Source organism: Podarcis bocagei (genome assembly GCF_964188305.1).
Source record: "Podarcis bocagei genome assembly, contig: HAP1_SCAFFOLD_168, whole genome shotgun sequence".
NCBI lineage: Eukaryota > Metazoa > Chordata > Lepidosauria > Squamata > Lacertidae > Podarcis > Podarcis bocagei.
Genome location: NW_027670280.1, coordinates 125,448 through 140,241, shown reverse-complemented (window position 1 = coordinate 140,241; position 14,794 = coordinate 125,448). Strand labels below are relative to the sequence as shown.

Sequence of the window (14,794 nt, the reverse complement as noted above, 5' to 3'; positions counted from 1 at the left end):
AATTAAATGTCTTTTATTGTGTACGTATTTATTTAACACATAGTCCTGCTTTCCTCCAGTGAGCCCAATGTGATATATGTTGTTCTCCCCTTCCCAATTTATCCTCCCCCAAACCTGTGATGTAGGCTAGGCTGAGAGAGATGGTGGCTGGCTCCGAGGTTACATAGTGAGCTTCATGGCTGAGTGGGGATTTGACCCCTGGTCTTCCAGGTTCTACTCCAATGCTCTAACCACTACAACATATTGAAAGCGTTAAAAATGAATGACACAATAGTCAGCTTGTCAGATTCAGCAGAATAAATATTGGTGGGTGTTTCTAGATGTGGGGCTTCCCTTCAGAAGAGCTCATTGTGAAATTGAGCTCATTCAGCTATGAGTTCAGAATTACTAAACTGAAGCATCTAAACTGTTCAGATGTGTGATTCCCTTCCCTTCAGTCCCTCCCATCCCAGAAAGGAACCCCCCCCCCTTTTTTTTTTTTTTGCTTTGGCACTAATATTCCTGCTATGGGATATTTTTTTCCTTTCTTTCTTCTTAGAACTTATAGCCCACCCAGCACCAAATGATCTGAAGTCAGGTGATACAACATAGTTAAAACAAGTACAATTTACCATATTTTTCTGTATATAAGACTAGGTTTTTCCCCTTTAAAATGTCAAAAATTAGGGGGTGTCTTATACACGGATACATCTTTCCCCATTTTCTTAAATCTGAGTCCTCCAAAATTCCGTCTTATAGATGGAACAATACGGTACATTAAAATTATAAAATAAAACCACAAAGTAACAAACCAGCAGCTTCTACTGACAAACTTCTCTTTCAACAGTGTCTCATCCTTTTCCCCGCTGTTATTGTGAGGCTTTTGTTTTCATCAGCTCCCCTTTGTATGCTTTTATGCCTAGTGTTTACTGTTTGATTTATTTATTTTTACTTGTGTAAAGTATGGTAAGTGTTTCCATTTTGGAATTGTAAAGGTTTGCTCTGTATTTTAAGAGGATTAAAGGTACATCCCTCCTCTCAGCTAAATACTCCATTGATATTCACTGTTAATTATGAGCATGCTGGCTAAAAACGTAGTGAGATCCCCCCCCCCCCGCTGTGTTTCAAGTCAAATTTGCACAGTACAGTATTGTACACATTGCTTGAGTTTGATGTGTTTCTATTCCACCCACTGTCTGTCCCCAATTTCCCAGTCTCCCCACCCACCACAGCTCCTATTGGTGAAGCTTTCATCCACCCCAACCCCCTCCCAAATCATCATCTTAGGAACACACCTGAGAGTTGAAGATTAAATTCTTCCTTAGCATTACTAGACTCTTTTTACACATTATCTTTTTAAAAGCCAGCACCCATCTTCTTCTTTTGGTGAGCAGGGGATTCTAAATGAACATTTGAACTGCAGTGTCATTATTCATACCATATGTAATAATATATATTATGTTGGCATTCTATCCAGCAGAACAACAGATGCTTCTCAGAAGGTCTCCTTCTGGCCCAAAAAAGTATTTTCCTATTCCAGTGGAACATCTGGAACATGAAATACGGATAAGAGCAGCTGATGATGGAAAGTTGTTTCGGGAGGAATTTAATGTACGTCTTCATATTTTGTATTTAATGTTGCGTTTTCTTCAAAGACACAGCAAGTACAGGTAACAAATTGTGTGTAATACTTTTATTTTATTTTTTATATCCTGCTAATCTGCCTGGGCTCCCCCTGCTACTCTTCCTCTAAAAGAAGAAAAGGTGTAGGACCTCATGTTTAAAATTTACATGTGTGCATCAGTTGGCATTTGTTTCAGGCTAAGGTATGGGCCTGTACTATGTAAACCTTACCATCTTTCCTTTTTGATACCGTGCCATTTAGAAACATTAAAAATCTTGCTGAGGCATGACCAGGTTTGCCAGTGAAGCCATGTAGGGGGCTGGCCTTGTATTCTATTTACAATCCATGATGTGCCTGAACTCAAAATGGCTCTTCATTCTCAGCTCCTGTGTGCTTAACTATGTTTCCTTTTATCAACTTATCTCATACAAAATAATCCTGAAGAGGAATATAGTGCCAATAAAAAAACACAATAGAGTTATACAGTCCAGCTGTCAATAAACAACAAAGCAGGAAAGAACACATAGGTAGTTAAAACACCTGTTTGCAAAGTGCAGCATTCAACCAAAAGGCTGGGTGAATAAGTAGGTCTTCCGTTCACACTGATAGTTTATAAGGCTCCTTGCCAGCTATATTGGGGGATGGGAGGAGTTCTGCAGGGTGCCTCTATTGAGCAAACACCATCATAGTTTTACTCCACCTGGCTGGTTCAGGTTCAGGGCAGCTTTGCTTCCAGTCTGCCCATCCTGACTGGTCATTCAGCCACCCCTCCAGGTTCTCATGTGCCAAGTTCCTGTACATCATTTCCAGCACACACAGAGCCACTGTGCTACAGCATAAACAATTAAGGGCCTTGGCAATTCTCTCCTGTAGAAATACTGAAGAAGGGGGAAAGGCAGAAAAAGCAATGTCATTTCATAGTGGTGTTCATATTCTCCAAACCTAGGGAGTTTCTCCCAATACTTACATATCTGAGCGACATTCTGTCCCGTGTGCCACAACTTTCCGAAATCCTATCTCCTATCAAACATTCTGACCTTTGCCTTAAAAGCTATGGAGTTTCCCACTCCACAGTGCCTTGTTGCAAGAAATGGGGATTAGCAACTAGTTATTGTGGAGAAAAGAGATAAATAATCACCAAGCTATCCCACAACTCAGAATAGCGTGCAGGCATATGGGTAGGTGCCGAAAATCCGTGAATCTTGCTGAGGCCTGAATTGTGGTAGCAACTGTGCATCATTGTGCTGTTATTTGCCGCTTTGCGAATGGGATGTGGAGAGAACTGAAGCTTCTCAGATACCTAGGGAAATCTACAGCTTTCCCCTTCGAATCAGTGACCTGTGATATCCTGACCTTCCTACCGATTAAAAAATATATGACAATTTTGAGGAAGCAGAGGCATGTTGTTAATCTGAGCACAACCCAGAGAGGAGTGTATGTTGCTACTCAGGAACCTTTCCCCCAAGTTCTGGCTCCCTATTAGCAGTAGTCCCTAAATATCTGCTTTTAATGGTGCTGAAGGTTTCTTGTAAATACGATCCTCACCTCGTTCAGTAAAGCAGGCTTGCTCTTTCGTTTCCTGCTACATTGTGGTTGCATACAGCAAGGCTTTCTTTTTCCTGGCTGCTCGCTCACTAGCAGAAAGGAACATACTATGTTGGGTTTGCTCTCTGACCTCATATGAACAGTTCTGTGAAGCTGAACTTACTCCTTACATCAGGTCTCATAGATGCAGCCATGGCAATGAAGGAACAGCATTAGTTTAGATTTGAGTTCATCTAAGTGAAAAAGCAAATGCCAATTAAACCGTCTCTGTTATGCAGCAGTGCTATAATATAGGAGGAGGCTATAATTGTCAGGATTGCATGTCAGCAGTTTTTATTATGATTATATGCTTAAAATGTGCCTTTTTAAAAGTAATAGTGCATCTCTGTCAATTAAATGTTTTATCTTTGCATGTCTATAAATAAATAAATCATAAATAATAATAATTAAATACATCCTGATGCCTTGGCACAGTGTGGATCTCCTAAATATATTAGGTGATTTCATAGTAAAAAAAACTTCTCCTTCACTAATTATGTTTATTACTTTCTAATGGTAATTTACCCTGCCTCCAAAATGGAAGAATGTACCAATGTACCTATTTTAAATGTAGTAATGCAAACTACATGAAACCCTATTTTAAAACACGGAAGTCCTGGTCCGGATAGAGTGATGTATAACAAGGTGTTGCATGTTACTACTGGCTTGAGAGAGAGTGTATTTATTCCTACTAGGATTGAATGATTTGACTCCAAGGATATATTGTGGTACAGGTGTGCACACTTTCCAGTGCAGCTGGAAATCTGTCCATAGAAGCATGCCTCCAGGTGCATTTCTGCCCTAATTGATTGGGACATGAACCTAGTGAATATCAACGCTGCCTTCTGGCATTGATGGTCAGATGGTATGTTATGTATTTGATGGGCATGTCTAAGGCGCAAACTACATGTGTCACTTAAATTGTAAGTGAGTGCAAGTTTTCTTCCACAAATTACAAGCACAAGGTCCTGGTGTGGATTTGGAACCTGGATTTCTATGCAGACATATCTTCTTTAAAAACTTTAAAAGTTTATAGTCATTATAGTTTCTAATGAGCATTTATATGTGGATTGAAATAGATTTCTAAAAACATAGCACATTAAGTTAATCACATCACACACACACTTTGATTGTCCTATTGCCTTGCATATTTTGAACTTCTTATTTTGGATTCACATGACTGGGATTTTGAGTCCTTCATCCATACTCGATAATCTCGTTCATTTTCAATGTTTATGCTTCAGTTCTTAATGGCATGGTCACTACATGAGTCATTTTGAGATTGTTATTTCAAGTTGCCAGTGCAAACAACAAACACACATCTTTCTTTGAAACTGGAACTTATTCCTGGGGTTGATGGATTCAAAGAATTTTGTTAACCTTTTCATGTGGGCATTATTGAGCTCCATGGGATACAACTGTTTTACTTAAACCATCTCCTCTATGTAACTACTCACTATAGTATGCTGTTTTGAACTGACACTACATATTTTTCCTGTAGTCATTACCTCCTGGATATATGCAAGGAACACTTGAGATGGCAAATAAAGAGGAAAACAGAGAAAAGAACAGATATCCCAACATACTACCTTGTAAGTATTAATGATTTGTTGATTTATTATAAATAATAAGGTTTATATTAGGAAGGACCAAATTCTTATTAAAGTAATAGTGTTTTCCATGCAAGTACCCATCTTAATTTGTTGCAGAAAGAAACAACTGTATTGTGGCATCTAAAGGCTACAAGCTTTAGCCCTAGCTTTTATCGACTAGAGTCTCCTTCAACAGATCCATGCATTGGTACTATTCTCAGTTGGCAGATACAAATGCGCATGGATAAAGTGAAAAATAGTAAACATTTCGGCCAAATGACCAAGATGTACAGTGACTGTTGTGTGTTAAGCTTAAACGTATTTACAGTGGAGACCTGTCCCATTTTGCTACCTGAGGCAAAACAGGAATTGCCTCCTCTCCCCCTCCTCCACTTCCGCCATCACCACTCCCACCTCTCACCAAACTTGGTGGAAGCCAGGGCACTCCTCAAAGTGTTGCCACTTGCTTGGCAATGTCACATGCCAGAACACCTCCCTATTGGCGGCACAAGCAGGCGGACGGAGCTCTTGCACTTCTGCCACCTGAGGTGGACTCTTCACCCCCATCATGGGTGGGCTCTGTATATTTAAGATAATCACATTGACAATTCACAACACTGATAACATGGTTTTTTCTAACCTTTGCTAAACATATATAACTGGGGAGGTAACCATTATGGTTTGATTATGGTCTAAATAAATGGACTCAAACTTCCTGAGTTCTCCTTCAGCTTTGTCCTTGTTGGTAGGTGATACCAGGATGACAATCGTTGCTTTGATTTCTTTCTTGCCCTTCATCATAAGGCCTCAGATGACCTGCAGCAATTTAAAAGTACAATATTAAAATCAATTTAAAATAAATTACAGTCAAGAGAATAGGGTGACTGCACATGAATGAATGAGTTCCTGTTGGTGTTTATCTGATGCCATTAGGTCCTGTAACAGTTTTGCCTGAGTGCATTTGGGGACAGAGCTGGTATCAGGGTTTGTAGCAGTGCCCTGTCCCAGGGCTTCTGTCTCTCCGTTAGGCTGGGTCACCTTTTTACACGAGGGGCTGAATGTAAACAAGGGAAGGCCTGTCACCCCAGGCCTGTGAGAGAGAAATATAATTGTTTAGGATGGCTGTACATCACTGATGATACATTGGCATGGTTTTAGCTGGTTGCTGCTGGAGGCAACAGTAATAGCATCAGCCATATTAAGGCTGTTCATATGCTGATCCCGGACAAGTATCACTTCTAACCTGCCCTTCTTCTGTCTGCGTAAGACAAACAGGTCAGTCTCTACATGAAAATTATAAATGGACAAATATTTGACAATAGAAATGGCTGCATTCCGAAACAGTGAGATGGTATTTTAGTCTTAGATGAAAACTTAATGTTAATATTCTTTGAGAAAGGAACTTTAAAAGTGGACCGCGGAGTAAAACTGCTGAAGTAGAATTCATCAGTAAATTTGATTTTGTTTCATGGTCTCATTAATGGTTTTTGTTTTGTTTTGTGTTTATTATGTATTCTCATTTTGCATTTTTGTGTTGTGAACTGTCCTGGGATACTCGGATGAAGGGTGGTATACAAATTTAATAAATCAAATGGTGTCGCTATTGGCTTAAGGTATTCATCAGGCAGAATAATGTTTTTAGAGTTTGTTTTGTTGCTGAGAAGAAAACAATGTGTTTCAGAAGGTTGTCAGCACTGTATCTATATTTGCCAAAGGAGCTTCTAATTGTGTATGTTTGTTCTTTACAGACGACCATTCCAGGGTAGTTTTAACGCAAATAGGTGGACTTCAGTGTTCAGATTACATCAATGCTTCATATATAGATGTAAGTGAATAGATTTCTTTTTAAATTACTTTTTAAATTTGTTAAGCAAGCAGCACATTGACAGTTTTGAAATTCATATTGTAAGAGCGTAAGTTTAAAAGACAACTGTGTACATTTTTTCCCCTCCAGGGCTACAAGGAAAAGAATAAATTTATAGCAGCTCAAGGTATCTCCATTACAGTGGTGCCTCGCAAGACGAAATTAATTCGTTCCGCAATTCTCTTCGTCTTGCGGTTTTTTCGTCTTGCGATGCACGGTTTCCCATAGGAATGCATTGAAAATCAATTAATGCGTTCCTAGGGAAACCGACTTCAGACCAGGTCCGGGGACAGTCTGTCCCCGGACCTCTTCTGAAGGCTGGGGGGGGGGGGACAAGGGCTTTTCTTCCCACCCCCAGCATTTTAAAAAACCCCGGGACAGCGGAGGACTTCTCCGCTGTCCGGGGCGATCTTAAAATGCTGGCGGGCGGCATTTTAAAATCGCCCCGGGACAGCGGAGGACTTCTCCGCTGTCCGGGGCGATTTAAAAGCCCCTGGGAAGGCAGGCAGGGGGGACAAAGACTTTTGCCCCCCGCAAGCCTTCAGAAGAGGTCCTGGACCTCTTCTGAAGGCTGGCGGGGGCGAAAGTCTTTGCTCCCCCCGCCTGCCTTCAAAAGCTGTCCGGCCAAGGCTTCGCGGACCTCTGCCGGCATGCCGAAGCCTGCGCGCGCTGACATTAGCGCGCGCAGGCTTTGCGGAGCGCTCCGCCAGCAGCGGCACCGCTGCCGCTGCTGGCGGAGACTTGCCCGCAGGCGGAAGCCTGCGCGCGCTAATGTCAGCGCGTGCAGGCTTCGCGGAGCGCTCCGCCAGCAGCGGCACCGCTGCCGCTGCTGGCGGAGACTTGCCCGCAAGCCGAAGCCTGCGCGCGCTAATGTCAGCGCGTGCAGGCTTTGCGGAGCGCTCCGCTGGCAGCGGCACCGCTGCCGCTGCCGGCGGAGACTTGCCCGCATGCCGAAGCCTGCGCGCGCTGACATTAGCCCGCGCAGGCTTCGCGGAGTGCTCCGCCAACAGCGGCAGCGGTGCCGCTGCTGGCGGAGACTTGCCGGCATGCCTCTCCTGCCTTCAAAAGCCGTCCGGGATAGCGGGAAGCGCTTCCCTGCTATCCCGGACTGCTTTTAAAATGCTGGCGCTGGGGAGCAAAGCCTTTCGGCCCCCGCCAGCCTTCCTGGACCTCTTCTGAAGGGGGGGGAAGGCTTTGCTCCCCACCGCTAGCATTTAAAAGAGGTCCCTGGAGATTTCCCTATGGGCTTTCGTCTTGCGAAGCAAGCCCATAGGGAAATTCGTTTTGCGAAGCGCCTCCAAAACGGAAAACCCTTTCGTCTAGCGGGTTTTCCGTCTTGCGAGGCGTTCGTCTTGCGGGGTACCACTGTATTTCATCCATTTCTCTTTTTAAATGTTTTGCTTTAAACATCTGCATGTACAAAGCAATTTCAGCAAATGTGTTCTTCAGAATTTACCCTTATGCTTAGGCAGTCAGATTTTAAAGAGCTTTTTGAATACAGCTTTGGCTTTATACCCCACTCTGCATGTTCACACATTCCTTAGAGAAAAGGGAGGGTAGGTGAGTAGCCCTGCTCCAGGCATTTAGCCTTGGACTGTTTCTATGCCATCCATTGCAGCTGGCATGCTAACTCAGAACTCAGAACCCAGACTTGAAGGATGGGCTGCTCAAGACATGGACTAAGCACTTAGTGCAATTTCATCCATTTCTCCAAATTACATCAACAGGCAGCCAGGCCCAAGGCTGAGCCCTATATAGCACATCGGGAAAAGGTGTGAGCAGCCAGGCAACAGTAGTGAGAAATTAACCACCACTTTGCCAACCTTCCACATGAGGAATTACATCTTCTACAAAGTCCCTGCCTTGTCCCGTCTCCGCCCATCTCCTGCTGGTGCTCCAGTTGTGTGAGAAGTTGCCATCTAGAAGCACCCCAAGTCAAAATGAAAGGGAGATTTTGGACAATGAAAGATAGCATGGTCACAATGACATCATTCCTCTTATGTAATATCTCTATTTTGTGAGAAATGCTATTTTTTAATAAGCTGCATTAAGATGCATAGCTCCGCTTTAAACATACAGTAAATATGGGAAGCACATGGATTTGTTATCAGACCATTTCCATCTAATGAAAGTGCAGCCTTGTCCTCTATGAAGTTACCCATTACATCATATTTGGAGGCCCTACACTGAGTGCCCTATCTTCTGAGATTAGACAGGACCTTTGCTGCCTCTTTGGATAGCCTGTCTACATTTGTATGCATGACACATATGCTAGCATTATTTAGGTGCTAGATGAAGACAGATTTATTTGCCTGGGCTTTTGTTTGACAATTTTGCTTCTGGGCAGCATTGCTACTGCTTTAGTATTTATTGTGGAATTATTTGGTTGGTTTTAAATCTTGTGAACTGCTTTGAACATTATTATCGATGAGATATTTTTAAATAAAGGAAATAAATATTTTTACCCTTTTCCTTTTTAACAGTACAGTAGTATTGTTTGTGGTCATCATAGTTTTTGATTAAATAGCTGTGTTGTATGTGTAGGCCCTAAACAAGACACTGTAAATGATTTCTGGAGGATGATATGGGAACAAAAGTCTGCAACTATTGTCATGTTAACAAATGTGAAAGAGAGAAAAGAGGTAGGACACATTTTGAAAATATTTCCCCTCATACTGTTTGGAGTTTTCCCATAACTCACAAGACTGTTACTAATGTTACCACTTCCTGTTCCGAGTTTTTTAATAAGTCTGGGGTTTCTGACACAATCGCTGCAGCATGCTGGCTTAACTAAACTTTCTTTACTTCTGAGCAAATAATTGGTGACTAACTGAGAAACTTAATGGTGTCTGTGTGTCATTTCTGAATCATGTTTTCAGTCAAATGTGAATGTTCGGGCTTTAGCCCTGGTTTATGGCAGTTGTGAATTACCTTTAGAGATACAGTCATACCTCGGGTTACAGACGCTTCAAGTTGCGTTTTTTCGGGTTGCAGACCGCCGAAACCCAGAAGCACTGAAACGGGTTACTTCTGGGTTTCAGTGGTCGCGCATGTGCAGAAGTGCTAATTCACGCTTTGCGCATGCGCAGAAGCTCCGAATTGCAACTCGCGTGCGCAGACGCGTCACTGCGGGTTGCAAACGTGCATCCCGCACAGATCACATTCACAACCCGAGCGTCCACTGCACATAGTTTTCATTGGTAGGAAAATATGTATTATTTATTCTGCATCTATTTTCCACCTGGGAATATACACTTGCATAGGGTTAGGAAAACGTCTTTTAAGATAGTAATTTGTGTAAGAAGTCAAGAAGAGGCTGCTGGATCAGGCCAATGGCCCATCTAGCATCCTGTTCCCACAGTGGCCAGTCAGATGCCTGTGGGAAACCTTCAAGCAGGACTTGAACGCAAGAACACTCTTCCCTCCTGCAATTTCCAGCAACTGGTATTCAGAAACATTACTGCCTCCAGTGTTGTGGGCACAGCATAGTTATTATGACTAGTAGCCATGTGTTGTGGGGGGCAGGAATGGCTGAGAATTGTTTGACTGCATTTTTCTCTTCCCTAATCCACTGCCAAATTTCGTTATCTTTCCTGGAATGCTAGATGGACTTTCAGGCTCCAGCTTACCTTCCAGCCCAATTACTAGTTCCTAGAATAAAACTGATTTCATAAAATACAATATGAAATTTCCCAGCACATCTGCAGCAGGGTAGAAGATGATGGCTGGAGCGTATTCGTGTGCATATTCATTTCCTGTTGTGCTTTTTAGGTAGCTAATTAAAAGTGAATAAGGTGTGTTTGGAAAGCAGAAAATTATAATAGTAATAATTTTTAAATTTATATCCCACTCTTCCTCCCAAAGAGCCCAAGGTGGCAAACCCAAGCAGTAAGACAAGAAAAACATCTAAAGGCAATTCCAATACAGATGCTAACAAAATAAATATATCTCGGTCACTGAGAAGCATGCAACTTTTATTGCTCAAGGATGACCTCTCCTGGCATTCATAGAGAAATGTTGACAGAGTTCTCAACAATTCTCTCATTGTATGCAGTATAGATTTTTAAAAGAATGTCATGTAACCATTGGCTACAAATGGCTCTGGATTGAAATTATTGCATCCTGCAACCTGGAGAAACGGGCTTTTAGAAATCATAGGGGGGTGAAGTCATACCTTAATGAATTTTTGGTCCTATTATATTTCATAACTCACTATTAATATAGTTAGGCGGTGTCAGTTTCAGTTTTAGAATTTTAAAAAGCATACTTTAAATAGACTCAAAATAATTGTACAGCTTTATAGTACAGCTCAGTTATTTGAGGGGCATATATTGCAGCTTGAAGTGACTGTGTGTGTTCTTTACATTTGCACAGGACAAGTGTTTCCAGTACTGGCCTGATCAGGGATGCTGGACTTATGGAAACATCCGAGTTTCTGTGGAGGACTGTATAGTTCTTGTGGATTATACTATTCGGAAGTTTTGTATTCAGTCAGTAAGTTATAGACCCCATTTAATATTTCTCATAACTGGAAAACATTCCTGATCTATTTTTAACCTCTAAAATACGTACTTGGAATTGTCTGTTTTTGTTGAGTGAAAACTGTTTTTGTCAGATGAAAACTTAGCTCTACTCAATACTTACATTTTATTAAACTGTGCCCGAAGTGAGATTTCATTTGGCATTCTGCATGTAGTTTTTGTTTTCATGTTGCCATTAAACACCGAAGGCTCTAGTAGCTCTCTGTTCTCTGAAGCTTCTTTTGGGAGCGAAGTGTCTCTAGCTCCAATTGGGGTAAATCGTTCCCCATCCACTTGCCAGTCTCAGGCCAGGGGTGCTTACAGGTTAAGGTGTCCCCACAATAACTCTTGCTGAAAGAAGGGGAAATGTGGGTGCATGAATACTAAGTTCTAAGTGAGCACAACATGCAAGGTCATGGAATATGCTTATGACTTGCAGTTTCTATGCTTTTTGCTGGCAGCTGAGTGACTCTGTAATTCTCTTTATATACTGAACATTTTAAATTAATTCTTAGTCTAGGCTGCTATTGCTGATGTCTGAAGAGGGAGGGATCGGTCACACTAACTGGATTGTTTGCTGATTTTAGCCAAAGAAATCAATGGTCATACTCATATTCTGTTTCTGGCTCTCTAGCAGGTTTCTGATGGCTGCAAAGCTCCCAGGCTTGTGACACAGCTTCATTTCACCAGCTGGCCTGATTTTGGAGTGCCTTTCACACCTATTGGAATGCTCAAATTCCTAAAGAAAGTAAAATCATTGAATCCTGCACATGCTGGACCAATTGTGGTTCACTGCAGGTATGTGTATGTATAAATATGCAGGTACACACACATACCCATGAAAACTTACCTTGGGGTGGCCTAACAGGAAGTGGGCAAAATCAATTTTTGCGTGCTTAAGCAACAAGTGTCTCCTTAATGTGGGCTTTTCCTACTAGGGTCTCTGAGAAAAAGCAGAACAAGCCAACATCAGAACTAGTATCAGGAAACTGGCTTCTTCTTGATGATGATTATTATCCGTATTGTATCACCTGTGAAAAAAAAGCAAAGGTTTCTCCTTAGTTATTCATCAGCAGGGATTAATTTGTCCCCTTTTCCATTTTGAGAGACGGACCATTTGTTGTGACTTATGCCAAGATAAGCTTGTGCAAATCTCCCTTCAGGAATCTTTTTTACAATTTTAAAAATAGCCCATCGTTCAAAACTTTACTATCAGCATAAATATATTCATAAAGTACCAGCAGTTTTCTAGGTTAAGAAAACAATACAGTCACTGCCGCAAGCTTAGATATGGCACAGAAGTGAAAAAGGATAGCGATGGAACAGGAAAAGGAACAAGCTCTTTGTAGTAATGTAGTTGTATTCTTAGCAGTCTATGTAGCTACCAGTACCATGAAGGAGGTAGGGGAAGGCAGTTTGAGTCTGATGGAGGAGGAAGCATGGGTGATTCATGCATTCTTAAAACACACTTGAAAGTAATCAACGCCCAATCAAAATATAAAAATGCTCTTTGTACAACTTGTACCAGGATGCTTAGAAGAAGTGGTATCGCTGATAAACTTTTTTGTGTGTATATATAATAAATGGGAAAGGGTCTAAGGAAATAAGTTATGATTTAGAAAGCTGGAATATGACATCACAAGAACAACAAACCGAAATAAAATAATAGGATACCAGAGGAACATTTATGCCTAGCACAGGATGCCAGGCCCTTTTCCTCTGAAAGGAAGGCTGAAAATCATTTGAGTTATCATTAATCAGAAGCAACCATGCTCCCTCTAGTGGTTGTGCTATTAAACACTAGGCCAGTGTTTCCCAACCGGTGTTCAGCGGCACACTAGTGTGCCGCGAGACGTTGCCTGGTGTGCCGTGGGAGGGAGGCGGGCGAGTCGGGCGGCGAGAGGCGGGGCGGCGGCGGCGAGGAGAGGCCGCCCAGCGCGGGGCTCTCGCCGTCTGCCTGCCTGGCTGCCTGCGTGGCGCTGACGTCACGGGGCTGTAACGTGCCCCACATAGGCACACGCGGGGCGGCGAGCGAGCGAGCTCCCACATCCCATCGCCGCTCGCTTCGGCCGGCCTACTGGGCTGTCGCAGGCGGAAGGCCTGCGCATGCGCGATGTTTTCGCGCCTTCGGGATTCCCTTCACGCCTTCCTCCTCCCGGGTCCTTGAGAGCGCGGGAAGCGGCAGCGCGAGACCGGCCGTTGAGCCTGGCAGGTATTGCGCTTGCCAAGGCAGTCATGCAGATCATCCTTTATTATCCTTTTTAAAAGTTGCATGTGGGATTGTGGCATTGTGCAAAATGCATGAATAAATCTTTCATGGAAATGGGCAGTGACACAAATCCGTAGTCATCCAGGAGGTTCTGTAAAGCAGGCAGCAGTTGGGCTTGTTTGGGCGGACAGTCTCTTCCCATACTATGAAAGAAAATGGATAGTCAGCACAAGGAAAGCCAAGGCCAGGTGAAATAAGGATCACCTGGGAAATACAGAGAACTGGACTATCAGGAAATTATTGAAATCCTAATCACAAAGAGTTTGAACAGTGTCCCACATAACCTTTGTGGAGCTTTAAATAGATTTTATTTTATTTTATTTTATTTTATTTATTGCAATGCATTGCATTGCAAACCACTCTGTGGGTATTTCTTTATCCCGAAAGGCAGCCTAAATACTTTAATAAATAATAAATCAATTCATTATAAATGAAATTGAATTTAGATTCACAGTATAAGCACAATTTAAATCAGACTCATGCCAGCTACATTACTGCCCTGGAGATGTTTGGGTTGAAAGGCTGAATACTAATTCAATTAACAACGCCAACAACAACCTTTTTACAGGCATATGTCAAGGGCTCAGCACCTCCTTTTAAGTATTTGAATCTGTTACGTTTACATGGATATTTCCCCAGCTTCTAATAACATTTGCTCTCTTCTCTCATAGGATTTTCTCATAGGATTTACTTTCTTTGTGTTTATTTGATTCCTATTAAAGAGAATTACTTTATATATAGTCAATATAGGCGCAGAGTTAATTTTTTAAACATTTTCTAATGGTGGTGTGCCTCGAGATTTTTTTCATGAAACAAGTGTGCCTTTGCCCAAAAAAGGTTGGGAAACACTGCACTAGGACAGTATTTTAGCATTTCACAGTAAATCAATACTGTACATTTTTATATCTAATGTTCATATTGGTGTCAAAATGGTATTTTAGAATTCAATTCAGTATACAGTGTTACCTCAGAAGTCGAACGGAATTGTTCTGGAAGTCCGTTTGACTTCCAAAACGTTTGGAAACCAAGGCACGGCTTCCGATTGGCTGCAGAAAGTGCCTGCAGCCAATCGGAAGCCGCGTCAGATGTTCGGGTTCCAAAGACCGTTCACAAACCGGAACACTCACTTCCGGGTTTGCAGCGTTTGGAAGCCAAAACATTCGACTCGCAAGGCATTCGGGATCCTAGGTAAGACTGTATTTAGCTCTTTATAAGGCCAGCATAGTTGCTAGTTAAAAATAAAAGGTGAGTCTCAAGTTCAAGATCCTAAAGTAGTTAACTTGAGGATGTGCAAAGTGTGTCTTAAAGTGAAAAGAGTGGGTGGAGGAGGGAGCCCTTGTCTTACCTCCTGATTTCCCCTCC

The 14,794-nt window shown here is 42.2% G+C and overlaps 1 protein-coding gene across 2 annotated transcripts in view; it reads left to right on the top strand.

Annotated features, from left to right (window-relative positions):
- The first annotated feature begins 1,422 nt into the window (after positions 1-1,422).
- LOC308579544 (receptor-type tyrosine-protein phosphatase epsilon-like) overlaps positions 1,423-14,794 on the top strand; it is a 37,126-nt gene continuing 23,754 nt past the window's right edge. Inside the window, exons 1-7 of one of the 2 annotated variants that reach the window (XM_081214109.1) lie at positions 1,423-1,590; positions 4,689-4,779; positions 6,528-6,604; positions 6,734-6,770; positions 9,188-9,285; positions 11,018-11,137; positions 11,801-11,961. In XM_081214109.1, coding sequence (XP_081070235.1) covers positions 1,438-1,590; positions 4,689-4,779; positions 6,528-6,604; positions 6,734-6,770; positions 9,188-9,285; positions 11,018-11,137; positions 11,801-11,961 — 737 coding nt within the window. In that variant the 5' untranslated portion in view covers positions 1,423-1,437. Of the gene's footprint in view, positions 1,591-4,688; positions 4,780-6,527; positions 6,605-6,733; positions 6,771-9,187; positions 9,286-11,017; positions 11,138-11,797; positions 11,962-14,794 lie in introns of both variants that reach the window. The other variant, XM_081214108.1, reaches the window with a different exon arrangement.